General features: G+C 38.8%; 1 protein-coding gene across 1 annotated transcript in view; it reads left to right on the forward strand.

Moving 5' to 3' along the window:
* Positions 1-19,976, forward strand: part of csmd3b (CUB and Sushi multiple domains 3b) — a 381,849-nt gene that overhangs the window by 276,984 nt on the left and 84,889 nt on the right. Inside the window, exons 13-18 of the mRNA XM_030740552.1 lie at positions 6,333-6,515; positions 6,822-7,148; positions 9,658-9,852; positions 13,760-13,898; positions 14,328-14,515; positions 15,565-15,753. Of these exons, the coding sequence (XP_030596412.1) occupies positions 6,333-6,515; positions 6,822-7,148; positions 9,658-9,852; positions 13,760-13,898; positions 14,328-14,515; positions 15,565-15,753 (1,221 nt within the window). The remainder of the gene's footprint in view (positions 1-6,332; positions 6,516-6,821; positions 7,149-9,657; positions 9,853-13,759; positions 13,899-14,327; positions 14,516-15,564; positions 15,754-19,976) is intronic.

The raw sequence follows: 19,976 nt of genomic DNA on the forward strand, positions 1-19,976 counted from the left end.
TGGCAATTATTTGGAATGTTTTCCACTTGTGAATAATCTTTCTCATTGTGAAATGATGAACTTCAAATTATTTGGTAATAGCCTTATAACCCTTCCTAGATTGATGGGCAGCAGCAATTGCTTCCATGAGATCAATGTTGATGGCCTTTCTCCTCTGCATTTGTTAACACACACCTGAATGCTTCAGACCAACAAACTGCAAAAATGTCAGCTTTTATAGAGGTGCTCACACTTACTGACAAACGTGTGTGTGTGTGTGAGAGTGTATATACGTGTGTGTGTGTGAGTGTCAATAGAAACTTGCCACAGCAATGCTAAATGTCAGTAAATATGATTATAGTCTCAGGTTATCTTTAGAATTTTTTATATACTTATTTATACTTATATATTCTATATACTGTATTCATTTACTTATGGTACGTCACGTCACTTATGTCACTTACATCATGGACTTTAGTCATACACTATTACCTTTACCACTCATATTTTTTGTATAAAAATAAAGAAAAGAAATGAAATGAAATTTTGGTATGAGGTTAGCATGGGTATCAGTGCAGGTGTAATAAACAAATAATTTTGGTTGTAAAATCTGTTTAGATTCCTTGTACGATTGCAGAGGGGGTTTATTTTTGAGCTTTCAAGTACTGAGTGAGATTTGAGAGCACCACCATTGCTTTCTATAATTTAAACCCATCAGCTGCCAATTGGATTGGTGCGGCAGTCAGCACTCCACACAGAACATACCCTCTGGTTCGCTTTGGCGTACTCACTGATCCTTACCATTTGAAAAAGCACAGGAACTCAGTGATTCTTGCTCCCCATCAACTCACTAAGGGACTGTTTTGATAAGGAATGTGACAATTAAATTGAATGCCAGCTGTGTTGAGGTTTGAGAATCAAGACATATTGTATAAGCTACCAGTCAGGACTGGTCAGGACTAGACAACTGTCAGTATTCACTTCCCAAAGCCCATTCTGATTATGTATATGAGCTGTGTATTAAGTTTGATCAAGTGCTTAGTGATCTATGTTACCAGTTTAATCATATATTGTGGGTCCATAAACACAGTGCACAAATCTGTCTGTGAATATATATTTTTTTAATTTACAGTGGACTTAAATGAACAAAGTGCAAATACTTGAATCACCTCACTTCCATTCTCATACAAACATATCTGAATGGTGATTTTGACAATTGGTTTCCAGCGATGAGTCATTCCCCCCAGCTCCAGCTTTTTTAAGTGCATCATTCTCACATTATCCCATCATCCTGTGTTATATAATGCTCGTCTTGGAGACTTGAGAAGTGCAGCATAAACATCCAGTGCCTGCTTCATGGCCAGCTGAAAAAGAGGGTGGAATCATCTCATGACAAATGTTTTTAATTTACTGCAGTTACATGTCACCGGGTTTATCTCAGTGTGCTATTAGCTTATCTGCTGTTACTGTGCAGAAAAGGCTGAAACACATCGTCTAACGTGCTCATATTCCCACACCTGAATTTGAGTGTTAATGTGACATCGCTCTCCGGGCTGCTGTTTTTCTGCTCTGTTCTCTACTCTCCAGCCTTCAACGGGATCCCGTCACTAAGCCATAATGTCAGCTCTTACTTTTGAGATTTTTAGATTAGATTTTTCATCTGCTCTTTATGGTTTTTAATATGTGATGTGTTTTATAAGAGGGAAAGATGTCAAGGTGGATTTTTATGGCACAGTGACCCTTGATTTGTTGGATCCTTAATGTATGTGTGTGTGCTGAAAGGGACAGAGAAAGGCAGTGTATGGTTGTCAGTGATTTCATCTCTGTCTGCAGTTGTGCTTCCATGCATTTTTAAGTGTGACAGGAGGTTTGCCTAATACACTGCTCTTTGCCTCTATCTATAATGCATTTCCAGTGTTTACCATGCCATGCTTTGTCTATCATTTGTCCAGTCTTATTCATCTTTTTCTCTTTAGCTTGAATTACCACATCACAGAGCAGTCTGTGTCTTCATATGTATCTGTTTTCCCTGTGCACCCCAGATAGTTGCATGAGAATCGTTTATGGACTAATCAGATTGCACGGTTATTCTAAACGGAGAGTGAAAGAGAGGGAGGGAGTTTGCAATGATGCTTCAAAGACAAACTGAGTTATCTTATACATATTATTTACCGGTGGACACAGTATTTCTAAGAATAACAGAAACTGCGCTGAATCTTGCAGTGCCCGTGGTATTTCAGTCCTGTTGTGTATAGTTCAGGTAGTGAGAAGGACTCTCTTGATCACACTGGATGAAACAGTATTCATTCAGAGCGGCAGAGGGACCATAAAATACAAATTCATGAAATATTTATTCACAACACAACCAGAAATGTGGTTCAATTTTACAGTCAGTAACCTGAGTATTGGGGTAGTGAGTCAAAGCTAGATGCATTTTTTGTAAGCCCGTGTGTTCCTGAGGTAACTTGTGAAGGGCAGGGCTTACTTAATCACAGCTCTGTAAAGCGTATTTAATTTTCTATTCATGAATTATTGACTCATGTAATATTCAGTCCGGGCAGTGCTGTTGAAATGCTATATGTGCTTTTCCAATGTAGTCAAAGTTTGCAAAGCATTTAATTGTTTCTTACATTACGTCTTAATAAATTATATATATTTAAAATCAAGCATGGCATTGGGTAACTGAGCAGGCACGGTTGGTGAAGAATTGTTTTGCCTGATGGCTGTTTCAGATGTCAGTTTCCAAATCCGTGTGATTCTCTAAATGCTGGGAGAGATTAAACAGACACAGACTGATTTGGAAATGTTTGCTTACGAGATGTAATTGTGGCCCTCACTGGTCATGAAGTAACTTGAAAAGCTCATTGAGGAGGAGCTCCAGATGGTTTTTAGAGCTCATTAGGCTCTTTGCGTTTACTTTAAACTGAAGAGAGATTTATAAAATGGTGCTTTGACTTTACTTAAGTATATACTTGGCAGCCTTTTATTGCTTTGCATTCCAGGTTTGATTTGATACTGTGCACTTACGGCAGTTGGGTGTTTGCCTTTATTGAAAATTTTCAGATTTGTTTAATTGCTCTTTTAGACTTTCTGGGATGAGATTTTCAGATGGATAGAAGTAACCTAAACATCTCTAAAACAAATGAAAGTGACAAAAAAAATTGCCTCTGCAATATGTGCAATATGCGTCTTGTTCTCTGGCCTGCATTCTTTTTTTTCCCTTTTTCTTTTGTGCAGGCATGATTGCAGCAATCTTTCTGAAGCTCGCTGATAACTATTACAAGGTCATGAGGCAGAATGTGGGCGTGTTGCTGAGGCGTTTTTACAGCGGACTAAAGTGATATATTTCTGCACCATAATGTGTAAATATCAAAGAATGCACCCCAGTTATTATTTGTCATCCTGAAGTCCAGTTTGCAGAGATTTACTAGCATTTCAAAGTTACCATTTGTGCCCATTTTGTGCACTTTGTGTAACAAGCACTGACAGAGATCGTGTGTTTTAATGAGAATGGAAAATTGATGTCTTTCTTATACACATCTCCTATCGAATCAATCCTCAAAAGCTCCTCGGTGGCCTGGTTTGGAACCTGAGAGAGGCAGAAAAGAATGTCAGTATTGTGAGTGTAATAAATGAGATCATTTTTATTCAACAGAGCATCCTCGCTGATGTCTACAGTGTGAACAAGTCAATTTGAGCCACTCCCTTTAGGTCACAGAATCAGACAAGTACAAGCTAATTAGACGGGCTAAATTTCTCATTTCTTCTTCACACTGCAAACCTTCTTGAGAGTACTAATAGACTTTCCACTCAATACCTCTTTTTCTGTGGCTGTAACAGCTGCCTTAGATTATTGTTTGCTCTGGTTTAATGTGTTAATGCTTCTTTGTTTTGTTTTGTGATCTTTGATAAGGCAGAACAGCAGCAGCCTTGGGTTGCAAGAAACAGTTTATAGCATATAGCAAAGAGTAGTCGATGCATATAATACATTAAGCATTCATTCACCATTAGCAGCCTAGTCTTAAGTCACATTTCACAGTTGTCACAAAAGAGAAACAGCCAATAAAACCTTTTCCCTCAATCTCATTATCCTTTCCAAAATCTATTACCTTACTCTTTCAGATCTATAGCAGGTAGTGTATTTTGCACATTATCCTTTTATGTGTGAGTATGTGCCTGTGTATCTTTGTGTGCGGTGCCTATATACACTAAAGAAGATGGAAAAACACCTGCCTAATACTGTGTAGGTCACCCTTGTGGCACCTAAATGGCTCTGACCGATCAGGGCATGAATGAAGGACCTCTAGGGATGAGTCCTGTGTGGCTTGTTCTGACAGATGCTACACCTATAGAAGCCTATAGAACACCTATGGGTCTTTTTTATGGTGTACTGTCCTGCTGGGGGAGGCTGGAGCCATCCTGGAATGGCCTCCAACAGTGTTCAGGTGGGTGGTATTTACAGTAAATGCCAGGACCCAAGGTTTGATCAGTGTTATTCATTTTGTTGTCAGTGGTTTTATTGTTGCAGCTCATCAGTGTGTGTATTCTTATGGACAATATGGCATGATCTGGAATTTAGCAAAATGTGCAAACCAGACATAATGGTGAAGTTACACAAACGTACACATTCACTCACACACTTAGATACTCTTTGAGGAGCCTAATCCCCTTTGTGAATCTGTCAGTCTTATTGTTACAAACACAATAGGATTATTTATAGGTGTGTGTGTGTGTGTGTGTGTGTGTGTGTGTGTGTGTGTGTGTGTGTGTGTGTGTGTGTGTGTGTGTGTGTGTGCGAGTGTACGCACATGTGTGTGTGTGTGTGTGTGTGAGAAAGGAAGAGAGAGAAAGATGTGTGATGGAAAGATGCAATGGAAGAGACTTGGGCTTGCATGTGATTGGGTTTAATTCTCTGTGTTGCATGCATGTACAGTTGTGTGTGTGTGTGTGTGTGTGTGTGTGTGTGTGTGTGTGTGTGTGTGTGTGTGTGTGTGTGTGTGTGTGTGCGCGCACGCATGTGAAGAAGAAAAGCAGTAGCAATACAGGAATGTTCCGACGGCGTGCCGCTTTCTCGCCAAAGTAATTTGATCTCAATTCTTTTGCTGTGTCTGTGCATCTGCGTGTGTGTTCACATGCAAGCATGTGTGTTAGGCAGGCTGTGATTGGTTGAGTCTGTGGGTCTCATAAAGACGATGTCATGATGGAAATTAATGCAATACATCACAAACACGCACGCAAACATGCACACAGACACACACATTCATAGTAACAGTGAAATACACACACACACACACACAAGACACACACCTTTGCTTCCTGCCATGGGCCACTCCTGTAAATAACACTAAAAACAGGAAAGTAGAGCAGGGGATTAAAGGAAAGGAAGGCTGGGGAAATGGAAGGTATGTTTCCAGATATCCTGTATCCAACATATTATAAAGAATTATGATGACACAGTGGCGCCTTTATGTAGAATCAAAGAAAGAAGGATCTGTCCAACATTATGGTCAGACTGAATATATAAAAAAAAGATGTGTCATGAATATTTGCGAGCTCGGGGGAAGAAGGCAACAGAAAGAGATGGATACAAAATTTGCTCTAGGCTACATGAACTGAGAAGCAGACGCATTCCAGAAATTCGCCTGACTCAGCGAACCAAGAGCCAATCATCTTCAAGAAAGACTGGGTTTGGTTGGCAGTGTGTTTCTGTTCAAAATGGATCATGAGCTCTTGTAACCTGACATAGTGTTGCACACAACAGAAAGATGACCACTGAGTATTTGGGACTGATAGCAATGCATGGTTGCACAAATATTGTTAATAAATAAACACTTGGTGTGTTGGTTGTTAAAAACAGTAACTTTACAATTTAGCTAAACTGACAAAACTAAAGCAAATGTCTAAAGCTGAGTTGTAGATTTAAAGTTGGCCAAACCTTGAAATTGGATTCATTACAAAAATAGTGACAGTTATATGTGGGACGTGACACTGCCCCTATTAGCAACCTCTCTGTCTGCAGTGCTCACATATCTTTTCAGTAAAATTGGTTTCTATTGTTGGGGTGTATGCTTGCGAGCACTATTGTCAAGCCTATTTCTTTCTTTCTTTGGTATGTACTACTACTTTCTTCTTTTAAGGCAAAATGATCAAATTACTTGCATTTCATCTACTTGGAAGGTTTTTTGTTGCCAGTTTTCATGTTATCTTTTTATCATTTTTTTCACAGTGACTGAAGTATATAGCATATGATCTTAACGGTTTAGGTTAGGATTCCTGTCAACATGGGCTGTTTATAGCTGTCTTTTGGGACCATGTTGCTGCTCATGTCTTCTTTTGAATCTGTGTCATTCCAGAAATAGACAAAGAGAGTTGTGGGGACCCTGGAACTCCTCTCTATGGAATAAGAGAAGGTGACAACTTTTCAAATGGAGGAATCCTGAGATTTGAATGCCAGTTTGGCTTTGAGCTGATTGGAGAAAAAACCATCTCCTGCCAAGACAACAATCAGTGGTCTGCAAACATCCCCATATGCATATGTAAGTATTAAAATCATTTGTAATTGATTTCCAGGTATGTGACAGCATTGGATTGAACTAAAAAAAAAAAAATGGCATGTGCACTGCTGTGATGTTGATAAATTTCAGTCTGACCTGTCACTAGGGTGACAGTACAGAGTTTATTATGGCCTGGGGCGCATGATGACCGATGACGCTGTGGAGATGAATATTTAACAGAAAATTTCTCTCCCTGCATGCCTTCCCCTTCCCTCATATGCTTTCTGAAAACTGTCTGTCTCTCTGTCTGTTTCTGTCTGTGATTTTGTAATTCTCTTCCTCCAACAGTCCCCTGCATGTCCAACTTCACTGCTCCCTCAGGAACTGTCCTCTCACCAGATTACCCAGAAGGCTATGGGAACAACATGAACTGCGTTTGGCTCATCCAATCAGATCCAGGCTCCAGAATACACTTGGCATTTAATGACTTTGACCTTGAGGCACCTTACGATTCCCTAACAGTGAAAGATGGAGAGACAAACGATGCCACCGTCATTGGGAGGTTCTCTGGAGCTGAGAGTCCTTCCCATCTGACGTCTAATACCAACACACTGAGACTGGAGTTTCAGGCTGATCACTCTATGTCAGGAAGAGGATTTAATATCACATACAGCAGTATGTATTTCATTCTCCTTTTTTGTTTAATTCCACTCAAATATGTAATTTTGTTTTCCCTGTTGAAAATAGAATTATCATAATGTGCTTTATATGAACAAAATCCAAGTTAAGCTTGAAAACTTGTTACAGCGTGGAAAATGTAATTTATAGTCATCTTTGTTTTCTAATTTGGAAAGATAGAACCCCAAAAGACCGAGACACAGGCACTGTTAATTTTAAAGAAATATAGTAAGGGTGTTATATGACTGTACTTTGTACAGTTCTGTGCAGAACTCTTGAGCCGCCTCACATTCCTTTATATTTTGCTTTCAAGGAGCCAGACTTTCTTGTATTTTTTTAAATGGTCTTGAGCATTAGTTCTCACTTTCTGAAGATCTTCCAGAGTTTTTCTACAGCTGCTTTTTCACTCATTTTCAGTCCAGTCCTTGTACTTGACCATTTTCAGAGGAATGTTTTTTCTCTTTGATAAGCCACCGACTTATGAATCAAGCATAAAAAAAGCACCTAATTCAAGGGATGAGCCACATAACAGACAACTTAGCAAAGAACCAATTTTAATTTATATCTCTAAGCACTTTCTTACAAGCAGCCCAACACAAGACATTATTTGTTACAATTTCTTTAACTGAATTAGTGAAAAATGGCAACGATAACATAGTTTGACAGGCATAAAATAAGATTGTTGCACAAACAAGGTGATTCCCAAAGTGCTATTAGCCACAAACTTGGCATATCTCAGCAAAGTGTGTAGTGTTTCCTTAAATAAATTTGAGGAAACTGGACAAATGAACAACAATATGCAAGTATGAATTTGATTTTTTCCGGTCCACACAAAGGTCATAAGTATGCATACAGGCTCAAATATACACATACAGCCCGACTAATATTTGGTTAAGTGTCCCTTACCAAGTTGCACCTCAACCTGACCCTTTTGGTAGCCATCAACAAACTTCTGACATAATTCTGGCTGAATATTTGATCACTCTTTTGTCAGAATTGGTAGAGTTCATTTAAATCAGTTAGCTTCCTGGCATGGACCTGACTTTTCAGCATAGTCCACAAATTTTTTTGTACGGATGAGGTCAGGCCCAATTCTTGTTTTTTAAAGTACAATTTTAAAGTATAATCATTCCACCCTGGAAAAACAACAGTTCAAAGAAATCATTAAAAAGTCCAGATTACCAGGACATTCGTACCTGTGATAAGCGTATGCAATCTTTCAGTTCCATTTAAAGCTCTACCGACTGGAGGTTTCAGTAGTGCTAAAGATGAAAGACAAAAAGGGGGGCGTTTGTAATCGAGGAGGGGTCCTGTGGTCATTATTGCAGCTAAGAATAGAGGTGTAGGTTGTAGAACAAAGAAGTAGGAAAGGCAAGAGAAGCTTTAAAGGAACATTTCTGGGCAACTTTTTTGCCTCGCTTGTTGTCAAAACTAGACTCAGATGACAAGATGGATACATTTTCATCTCTGTGCGTCCAGTACAGAGAGAGGTCCAGGATGTATTTAGGCTTGAAAGACTTGAAACAAGAGGAAACAGTTAGCCTATTTCCGTCAAAGTTTAAAAAAAAAAAAAAAATCACCATCCAATAACTCATAAATGGTCTTTTTTTAAACATCATATCTTGTCTCTTTAACCTGCATCAGAATAAACATTAGCATTTTTATCAGCAGTTAACATCTCAGAAGATCTGTCTGCCTTACATTTTTGTCATCTGTGCAAATTTTTGGAACTGATCAAAATCTATGCTTAGGTGCATTGCTGACTGGCTTATAAGACATCAGGATACAGCGTGTAGACTAAATAAGAAGATTTAGCCCCTGCTTTGCAGTCTTTGAGCTAATTTAGGCAAAACACGTCTGTATACCGGGCAACAGAAATGGAAATTGATATTGATCTTCTCATCAGACTGGGTTTGACAGCATACATATTTACCAAAGTGTTCTGTCCACAAGTTTTCTCACAGTCTATCTGTGATATAATCTCACACCATTTTGTGTATATGTGACTTTTTATTATTTGCCTTGGATTTGTAATTTTTTACATTTCTTTACCGCCTGAAACTGAAACTGCTTAAACAGGCAAAACATGAGCATTTATAGGTTGGTTTTTACACAGGGGTCCAATCTGATGTGCCAGACCATTATCGTTTTATCAGGAAGTTACCTTAGATCCAAACCAGGCTTCACGCAAGCATACTGTATCATGAGCAATGATCATATGTGCAGGAATAAAAAACCAACAAGACTGTTTTTTTTTTGATATTTTGCTGGCAAGAACTGAACAGAAGAAGATGTCAAGTTGAAGCAACAGATCTGTATGATCAGTTCTGAAATATTTCATCAAAATGATGAGCAAAACATAGCCTGTGAGCGGCTGTAAAGTATAGGGCTCGTATTCCTTAATAACATTTCTCGTGTGTGTATCTGTCGCTCTATGTGAAGTTGTAGTCTCCAATATCTCCGTCATCATATCTGTGTCTCCTTGTAACTTTTTTTTTTACCACAGCATTTGGTCATAATGAGTGCCCAGACCCCGGCATTCCCATCAACGCTCGCCGCTTTGGAGACAGCTTCCAGCTTGGCAGCTCCATCTCTGTGGTTTGCGAGGATGGATTTATCAAAACCCAAGGAACTGAGACCATCTCCTGTCAGCTAGAACGAGGAAAAGTCATGTGGAGTGGGCCCATTCCTAAATGTGAAGGTAAATATTGGCTGGATTGCTGCTTAAACTATTAACTGGGGAACAATATGTTATCCAAGATATCATGATTAACGCTGTAAAAACTCTGTAGAGGCAGAAATTATGTGCTGTCAGTTCAACCGAAGGAAAAAATATAGAAGTGGCCAGTTAACCTAAACACCCAGGGAAATAACTGTTAATAAACTGCTGCCACACACATAGTTTACTAGCTTATTAATATTCTGACTGTAGTAGTATTTAGGAATTCAAAATCCTCTTTTGTAACATGTGGGAACGGTGCAACAGAGATGACCTGTAACACGAAAGTAATCCCACTACATGCTGTATATGAATGTGTTAAAAAGAACTGTTAGAAAGTTCTTCAAATGTCAAGTAAGGTCACAGCATAGCACTTTGCTTGAAGTTATTTCATATCATTCTGTTATATTATTATGTTTAACTAAAGTAGCTCAAAGTCTAATCAACAGCTTACGTAAAAGTTGTTGAGTACTGGAGAATAAAACGTGAATTTGACCTATGATTCTCAGATGGAACCAAGAGATTATCACCAGCACACAAGTGCTTTGAAATTGCTCCAGTGGTAAATATAATTAACTCAAGGTATTTTCAACACAGCTATTCGTGATAGAGCCTTTGATAGTACAAAGAAGGGCTGCGTTAATTATGCGGCAGGTCATTTAAAGTCCCTAGATCCATTGTATCTAATGTGTGCCTATAACTACTTGGATAGAAAATCCACTTACTTACTTATATTTAGGAGGTACAGACCAGAACAAATTGACTTGAGACACTTAGTTAAACTTTAAATAAATAAAAAAAAAGACTACAACAGAATAGCTCTAGGCTCATACTACATTGTAATAACTGTCGAGTGACTGCTGCTTTTAAGTCTTCATGTATATTTACATAACATGAATATTTTATGATATCCTTGCATGTATAGTGCAATGACTTAGGACACAATTTATCTGTATTTTTATCAAAAGATTTAAACCTATTAGATGCTTCAGCAGATTCACAGCCAAGTGCAAGAATCTGATGTGATTTTTTTGGGATGTTTACTTATTAAAGCTATACTATCTATATGTTTTATATGCATAAAATTGTTCTCTTCTCTTTCCGCCAGCTCTAATAAGGATTTTAGCAGATTTTTGGTTTTACAACTTTCAACATGCTGTCAGCCAACAGCCAACATTGTTAGTGTCCAGCTGGTGAACAAAATAGAACTTTTTTTGCAGTTAAAATTAAAAACAAGTGTTGTGGGAGAGTGGAGCAGAGCTTAAAGCTGAGTTAATATTTGACTTTCATTTGTAAACCAAACTTCAAGTCAGTACTAATTTTTCAGCATGTCTGTTTGGTGTGTGAAGCAGACATGTTACCTTCTCACTCCCATAGTCTATTTTTTGTTCCATCTCCCTGTGCTCTCCTTTTTCTCTTCCCCACACTCCCAACCAGTCGCAGGTTGCTGTTTCTTCCTGTTTCTTCCTCCTACTGCTCATAGGAGATTGTTTGATTGTTGGATGTGCTCTATAATATTGTAGGATTATTACCTTACAGTATAAATTACCTCGAGGCAACAGTTGTGCTGTGGCACCATGTAAATAAACTTGAATTGAATTCAATTAAGACTTGGACTCAATGGACAGTAGATGGCATTTGGCTTATCGGTCAGTGCTGTCTTCACATCTTATTGTCCTTCTGTAAAGTAAATACATAAATTCAGTCTAATGAAATCTCTTTTCTCTTTGTTACTTTCAGTAGAACTATAGTCTGTCTTCTGAAGAAACCATAAAATGAGGGCATGAGTATGCTCTTGCAGCACCCCAGCATAAAAAAGATGGATATGTATTTAAGTTGCCTACTTGGAGCTTGATTTACTAAACTTGACTAAATATACAGTACTATGCAACAGTCTTGAGCCACCCCTCATTTCTTTATATTTTGCTTTCCTTTAGTTGAATCTTTTGAAAAAAATGCCAAAGGTAACACACTTTGACAGGCATAAAATTGTATTTTTGCACCAACAAGGTGATTCCCAAAGAGCTATTAGCCAAAATAATTGGTATATTTTTGGCATATTGAGCAGTGTGGCCTTAAAAAAAAGGCCTAAAGAAATGATCTGCAGCACATGAACAGTATTTGAAGGTCATGTCCTGAAGAAATAGGAAAAAAAATCAGCAAAAGCCTGACAAAGGACCTGAGAGATACATCTGATCCTTAAGTTGATCCATCTACTGTTGGCCGAAGCCTCATCAAAAATGTTCTCAGTGGAAGGATGGCTGTCAAGAAGTCATTCTTAAGGAAAGGAAACATGGAGAAAGGGTAGAGTACAGTGCTGAGATACAGGAGGGAGAGAATAATTATTTGTCCCACATGGCGAAGCCAAATGCCTTCTGAAGAAAACTTTTATGATCAGATGAGACAAACATTGAGCTATTTGGAGTAGTAAAGGTGCAGATTTTCAAACCTAAGAACACTTTACCTGCTGAATTTGTTCAGTATGTTTTCTCACTTAGAAAAAAAATGAACAGTCTCTAATTGTTACTGTAATTTAATTTTAATGAAAAGAGACAGAATATCAACCAAAAATCCTGAAAAAAAAAGACATTGCATCAAAGTTATAAGTTGATTTTCATGCCATTTAGTGAAATAAGTATTTGATCCCCTACAATCCAGCCTTTAGCTTCCACAAATTGTGTGTCCATGTGGCACACAGGTTACCATCAATCAGTCAATCAATTGCAGATACTCCTCATCTCAACTCATTTGTCTATAAAGCACACCTGTCCATAGCAATTATTTCTTCCATTCTGACCCAAAGAACAGCAGCCCCACAGTCAAGCACAGAGGTGCTTACATTATGCTTTGGGGATGTTTTTCTGCTAAGGGTACAGGTCGACTTCACCACATTGAATGGCCAATGGATGGGGTCATGTACCTTAAATCTTGGACAAGAGCCTCCTTCTCTCTGCCACAACACTGAAGATGGGCCATGGATGGGTCTTCCAGCATGACGATAACCCTAAACATACAACCAAGGCAACAAGGGTTTCTCCACCATATACTAAGTCATGTTTTGCTTGGGGATCAAATACATATTTCACACAATGACGTGCAAATCAATTTATAACTTTTATGTAACGTGTTTTTTTTTGTTTTTTTTCTGGATGATATTAAAATGAAACTACAATAAAAAATTAAAGAGCATCCATTTCTCTGTAAGTGAGCAAACTTACAAATTCTTACAAATAATTATTTCCCCTACTGTATGCCAAATTATACAAGCACTGGACTGAAATTTAGTGGCAACAGGTCTTATTGAGTTATGAATCCAAATTTGAAATATTTGATTCAAATCATGAACAGTATCTACAGAGGAGGTCAGTAGAATGTGCCCACAGTCACGGTTGAGGCTTGGTCATGGTTTGGGGCAGCATTTCAGTATCAGTTATGGATTGGCCTCCTGAGGGCCCAGACTTCATCATTATTGAAGCAGTGTGAGATCATCTTAACAGAAAACAGAACAAAAGGAAGCCAACATCCAAAGAGGAGCTTTGGATGTACTTCAAGAACCCTGGAGGACTATTCCTGAAGACTACTTAAAGAAATTGGAAGAAAGCTTGTCTAAGAGATTTCGGGCTGTGTTGAAGAATAAAGGGGGTCATACCAAATATTGACTTTCAAGCTCATCAGAATTGTACAAACTCTGTTTTTGCCACATACTATATTTCCATGCATGTTTACATACATTTTAATAAATCACTGCTCCTGTTTCCTGTTTTTCTAGAAAAATGTAAATAAATGAGCTTTTTGCACAATACTGTAATTTAATTGTCGCACACTAATTTGGACACAGTGGGTGTGCTGTATGTCTTTTCTCACTTGCCTCTTTATTTCCCTCTCACAGCCCCATGTGGAGGCCACTATTCCGCTCCAAGTGGAGTGATATTGTCTCCTGGGTGGCCTGGTTATTACAAAGACTCCCTCAACTGTGAGTGGGTGATTGAAGCAGAACCTGGACGCGCCATCAAAATCACATTTGACAGGTGTGTGGCATAATTCTTTGATTCTGAATATTAGAAAGACTCTCAGTATAACAAGCAACAGTGAGGATTTAAAGTTTATGGAGATTCACCTACAATATAACATAACTCTTCAATTCTCTAGGCTGTAAATTTTTTGGTATTTTGACCGGGAAGGCAGGCAATATTTTTGTTCACATTATGTGTTTTTTGAGCTGGGAACTGCTGGTAGAGACAAGACATGGACTTCAGGAAAGTCCTTTTAAAAAATATGTTTCACCGGTTTACATATCTCTTTCATTTTCATTTGCTTGTAAAGTGCATTTATATAACAAAATTGTCTCCACAACCTGTAGATGGCATGAAACCTTTAAAGATAGAACTTTTCATTGTCTTATCAGTATTTAAATCCCAATCAGCGAAACTTGATGTCCTGACATTTTATCTTCACAGGTTCCAGACGGAGTTGGGTTATGATTTCTTGGAGATCCATGATGGTCCAAACCTTCTGTCTCCTCTGGTTGGCTCCTTTAATGGTACCCAGGTGCCCCAGTTCCTGTTCAGCAGCAGCAACTTTCTTTATTTGCTATTTACCACTGACAACAGCCGGTCAAATGCTGGATTCAAAATACTCTATGAAAGTAAGTTAGATGCACATGCACTATGTATGTATATATGCATATGTACATATGCATTTATGGCGACAAACTTTACACAAAAATAATTATGACTGTGCAACTCCTTTTAATAAGTCCAAAAAATACAAATGAAGATAATGCATTTACAATTGATCCATCCATTAAAAGATTTTATATTGTATATTTTTTGGAGAAACATTATTTAGAGTATGCTTCTGTCCACATTCATTGTGGATCTGCATGATGTCTCAACATCACGCTACCATGTCACAAAATGAGCTTGCATGCGGTCATTACCCACAGAAAAATTAGAGACCATCCTCCGATTGGTTCACAACAGCTGCGATGCATATGAGACACCAGACCACAAAAAACATCCATCCATCCATCCATCCATCCATCCATCCATCCATCCATCCATCATCTTCCGCTTATCCGAAGTTGGTTCTTGTGGGCAGGCTAAGCAGGGTATTCCAGATGTCCTTCTCACCAGCCACACTTTCCAGTTCCACCTGTGGAATCCCAAGGTATTCCCAGGCCAGATGAGATATATAATCTCTCCAGTAGGTTCTGGGACTACCCCAAGGTCTAGTGCCTGGAAAATCTCAAAAGGCAGGTGCCCAGGAGGCATGCTAACTAGATGCCCGAACCACCTCAAATGGCTCCTTTCAACAAAGATTTTAAAGAATTAAATGTTTATACAGAAGATAGGATGTAATTTATACTAGGAATTATAAATTGGTGTTGACTGCCTACCCCTCCACACCCTTACTTAGCGTCCATTTACTCAGTACTCAGCAAACCACTAGTATCTTCAAACTCTGCCTTTGTTTTTAATCTAAAGTATACATCTGTAAGTTTGATAATAGATGGCATATAAACAGTAGCTGAGGTAAATAAAACCACTTTTGTTGTAGTTCGCCCTGCAGTGGCTGACACCAGGACTGCCATGAAGACAAACACATTACAGTCTGGATTGCACTGCATGTTTTTGATTTGTTTTGTTTGTGGAAAATCAAGCTGAGTTTTGAAAACAAAATTATTATTTTCAGGTGTTACAGTGGACAGCTACTCATGTCTGGACCCTGGCATCCCTGTCAATGGTATTCGGTATGGACAGGATTTTTCCATCGGATCCACAGTGTCGTTTGGTTGTGATTCTGGCTATAGACTCAGCCATGAGGAGCCACTAGTGTGTGAGAAGAACCACTGGTGGAGCCACCCCTTACCTACATGTGATGGTAAGTATTCCAAATTCTTCTCATTTAGAACACAATATAAAAGCTGTGATTTATTTCATCATCAGGTTATAGTGCATGCAGGCATGGTAAATGGTCCTTATTCTACATTATGCATGAAAGCTGATTCTTGGGTAACTCCGAAAAATAAGATGTCTTCCTTTTGGTAATGAAATTCCCACTTTGACAGTGACAAATGCAACTGTGGTCAGAGGTTTACATGCACCATCTACCATTCATGGGCATGAATGTCATGGTTATCTGGGGCTTTTAATTATTCCTTTGAGCTGTTCTTTTTTCCAGGATGGAATGATTGTACAGCATACATTGTTAATCACTTAAAAAAAACGAGAATTGGGTGCAGATGCTTGAATTTATTTTGGATTTTCTCAAATTCACACACGGTCAGAAGTATACATACAGGTTCAAATATATTCGATTTTTAATAAGTAGTGCTGAAGGTTCTTCAATGTCTTTTAACATGACAAAGGCCAAGGCTTGATTGAAATTTGTAGTTACCCACATGGACCTTTATGATCAGATCACACAGTTATTTGTCCACAATGACAAGAGGTATGTTTGGAGAAGTAAAGGTGAGGCTTTCAAACCTAAGAACACTGTACCAAATACCAAGCATGGTGATGGTAGCATCGTGTTTTGGGGCTGCTTTGCTGCTAGTGGTGTTGTACACTGCACAAAGTGGATGGAATAATGAAGAAAGAGGGCTACCTCCAAATTCTCATCCAACAGCTAGATGGCTAAAATCGTGACACGTTGGTGTTCCAACAGGACAATGATCCCAAACACAACATTTATGGTCTATGCTTAAAAGCTGGGTCCATGCCAGGAAAACAACCAGTTTAAATTAATTCTACCAATTCTGCTAAGAAGTGTGGTCAAATATACAGCCAGAATTATGCCAGAAGCTTGTTGCTACCAAAGCATCTGGAGCAACATGCTAAGGTACATTTAAACAGATACTAGTGTATGAATATATTTGAGCCTGTATATATACTTTTGACCCTGTGTGGATTAAAGAAAATCCAATATAAATTCAAACTTGTGCACCCAATTCTTGTTTTTTAAAGTCATTAAATATGTATAACGTACAATCATTCCACCCTAGAAAGAAAACAATTGAAAGAAATCATTAAAAGCCCAAAATTACATGACAGCCATGCCCACGATGAGTGGATTTAAAATTCTCACCATAACTGTATATAGTATACTGGACCTTTTATGTTTATACTAATGACAAACAGTGTTATATAGAAGTGGGAGCCATTCCCTGCTAGATAAACTCATAACATTGAATTATTTGCTTTGTTTTAATGTGCATTATTATCATAGCACTATATTTTACATCCAATTCAATAATAAGGTTCATTAAATGAAACCAAAGCATTTGTCTTAACACTGGTGTGGAGACAATATTCACAGTCTGCTCTGTGGGAGCGTATACAGAGTGTGGCACAAGGTCCACTTTGCTGCTGTCCTGGTAAGGGTATTTTAGAGTACAACTGCTCACAAATGGCAAAGACAGTCTGTAGAAATCTTCACTTCTACAGACCAAAACATTTTCAGACGAAAATAGATTATCTTGCTTATCTATTACAATAGACACAAAGTGGCTGAGGTGTGTGGAAAAGAGCACAAGTTGAACCACCATCCCTGTTTGGGGAGCTGAGTCACATCACTGGTTGATCACATAGACTCAGAGACACAGGGACAATTTGCAGTGAAGGCTGCTGTGGCTGATAGGAGATGATTTGAGGAGAAGATTAGAGATCCGTGGGCAAGTACTGTGCATATGTGTGTGTCTGTGTGTGCACTCATGGGCACTGTGCACATGCATGTGTGTGTGTGTGTGTATGGTGCTTTTATCCATGAGCCTCCTGTCACCTCCTCTTCTGTGTGAACCATGAACACAGGAATGTTTGAGGTAAGGTTGACGAGAGCCTGTGTTGGCTGTCACATCCTCTCTTTTCTCTCTCAAATGAATTGGGAGGGGGTGGGGTGTGTGTGTGTGTGTGTGGGTGGGGGGGGGGGGGGGGGGGGGGGCAGGGAGAGCAGGGAAACTGTCTCTCTCTCTTGGTGACAGTCTCACTCTTTCTCTTATTCCAATCATGGTGGAGCAGGAGGGTACGGTGAAAAGAAAAATGCAACACTGCTGCATCAGTTATGTGTTGGCTTGGTTCGGCTTATTGGCTCATTCACTTGTGAACCACATTTGAATTGCACTGTTCCTGGGACTGGCAGCAGTTTCGTCCTAGGAGGCAGTTTGAGCATACAAACATCAAGCAGGCTGCCTGGAATTTGCAGGCCGAATGCCATTACACTGTGTTTACACAATATGTACCCATACAAGTGTAGGAACTATTTGCTGCTGCAGTTGGTAAGAAATGGGATACAGTGATGACTGACAGCTAGTGCACATTAAATTCAAGCAAAACATCACGAAAGGCAGCCGACTGAGCCTTGAAAGCTTTTTTGAGAAACCAAATGTTGGTCATACTCTACATTTGAAGAGATGAGGGCAAGCTCTAGTGCTACATTAGATGAAGTATATATTGTAATATGAAAGGCATAATAACAATAATATTACACCATCCCGGCACAATGGCTTTGTCTTTCAAGCAAACATATATGTGCCATTTATGTTTAAAGAGGACCTGTTATGCCCATTTCCAGCTCCATATTTTTATTCTTGGGGGTCTATTGGAGTAGTTTTGCATGAGTTGCAGTTCAAAGCATTTATTTTACTCAGCAACAAAGGATCAGAGGCTGTACAAAGGTCCTGAGACCTTTGAGCCAACTTTCTTCTAAATAGCTGCCCCTCGCAAGAAAAATATTTCTGTATGCTCACAGTCAGAGCAGTGCATCTGACATGACCATAATAATGATATCTGCTCTCACTGGCAACAGAAGTATAAAAAATGTTCTAAAACTGAGCCTTTTGACCATTCTGAAACCTGGGCTTTTGGATCACAGAGGTTACTTGTACATAAGTATATCAACCTTATTAGTTGAAACCTTTGTTTGACTTAAGCGTTCCCCATTATGCACCATTGCAGTACATAAGGTATATGGCAAAGCATATAAAGGAGATCTAAAATACAGAGAAAGAATGAAGTGAATGGAAAAATAAAAATGTAATTCAGTGTTTCAAATTTCTCATGCTGGCCAGCCTTCAAAATAAAGAAGTTCTGGCAGAAAATGTTAATAATTAATAGTGCCCTGTATGTGTGTGAGTGTATGCTTGAATCTGTGTGTTTGTTTAGTTTGGAAATAGTCTCACTCCTCACTTCTGATTCCTCTTGTTTTTGGGGCACTGGTCTTGTTAAAGCCACAGTGGTTGAGTGTAAAGTTAGTGATGCCCTGTTGTGGTTTGAGCACATTTTCAATTCCTGGCTTACTTGTTGTAGTGGTTGTAGCAAGAGTCAGCAAGAAAGCAAGCAAAGCAAGGGTTTGTACAGATTTTATAAGCCGGGAATGTTATTGTCAGAATCGGTGGTTTTCTGCTCCACTGTACAATTCCTGGTAAAACTGTCTTGTTCACAGAAATTTAAGCAAAATTTTCAGGTTTGACCATCTTCCTGCTTCTCTTGCACTTTGGAAGTAATGTTACGGCATTTCATAGTTGTATTGTAAGAGAAGATGACTGTTCAGCCAGCTCTGTATAAGATGAAGCAACTGGAGTGACAAAAAAAGCACCTGGCAACATACTGTCTGCGTGTATTAGTATGCATAGAATGAGCTAGAGCCTGTTCCAGTCTTTTCTGGACCTGGTCTGAACTCGGCATGTCTGCACAAGCACAGGTCATACTGTGGCCATACTGTGAGATTCTGAAAGTTTTAAGTAGTCTGTAGGAAACATTTGTCCTGCTTCACGGCTTTGAATACCGCTGGCTTAAATCACGTGAAATAAAACTCAACAGAAAAAAAATATTTCAGACAAAGGACATTTTACAGTTCTTGCACACAATCACTGTACCCATTACACAGCATTAATGTTGTGGAAACGCAACATAAAAAATATTCTAGCCTTTCTTTTCTTAGGATTATGTCTCAGTTTCCTGACACTGCATTGCAAAGCAGCAAAAGCTCGCAAATAAGTTTCAGTTTTCCCACTTACACTTATTGTCCAGATGGCCGTTTGTTATATAACAATAAACTTTGCATTTTAGGTAGTAGCTTGAACTATATCAGCAATTAACCCCCACACA

Source organism: Archocentrus centrarchus, chromosome 11 (assembly GCF_007364275.1).
Source record: "Archocentrus centrarchus isolate MPI-CPG fArcCen1 chromosome 11, fArcCen1, whole genome shotgun sequence".
Taxonomy (NCBI): Eukaryota; Metazoa; Chordata; class Actinopteri; order Cichliformes; family Cichlidae; genus Archocentrus; species Archocentrus centrarchus.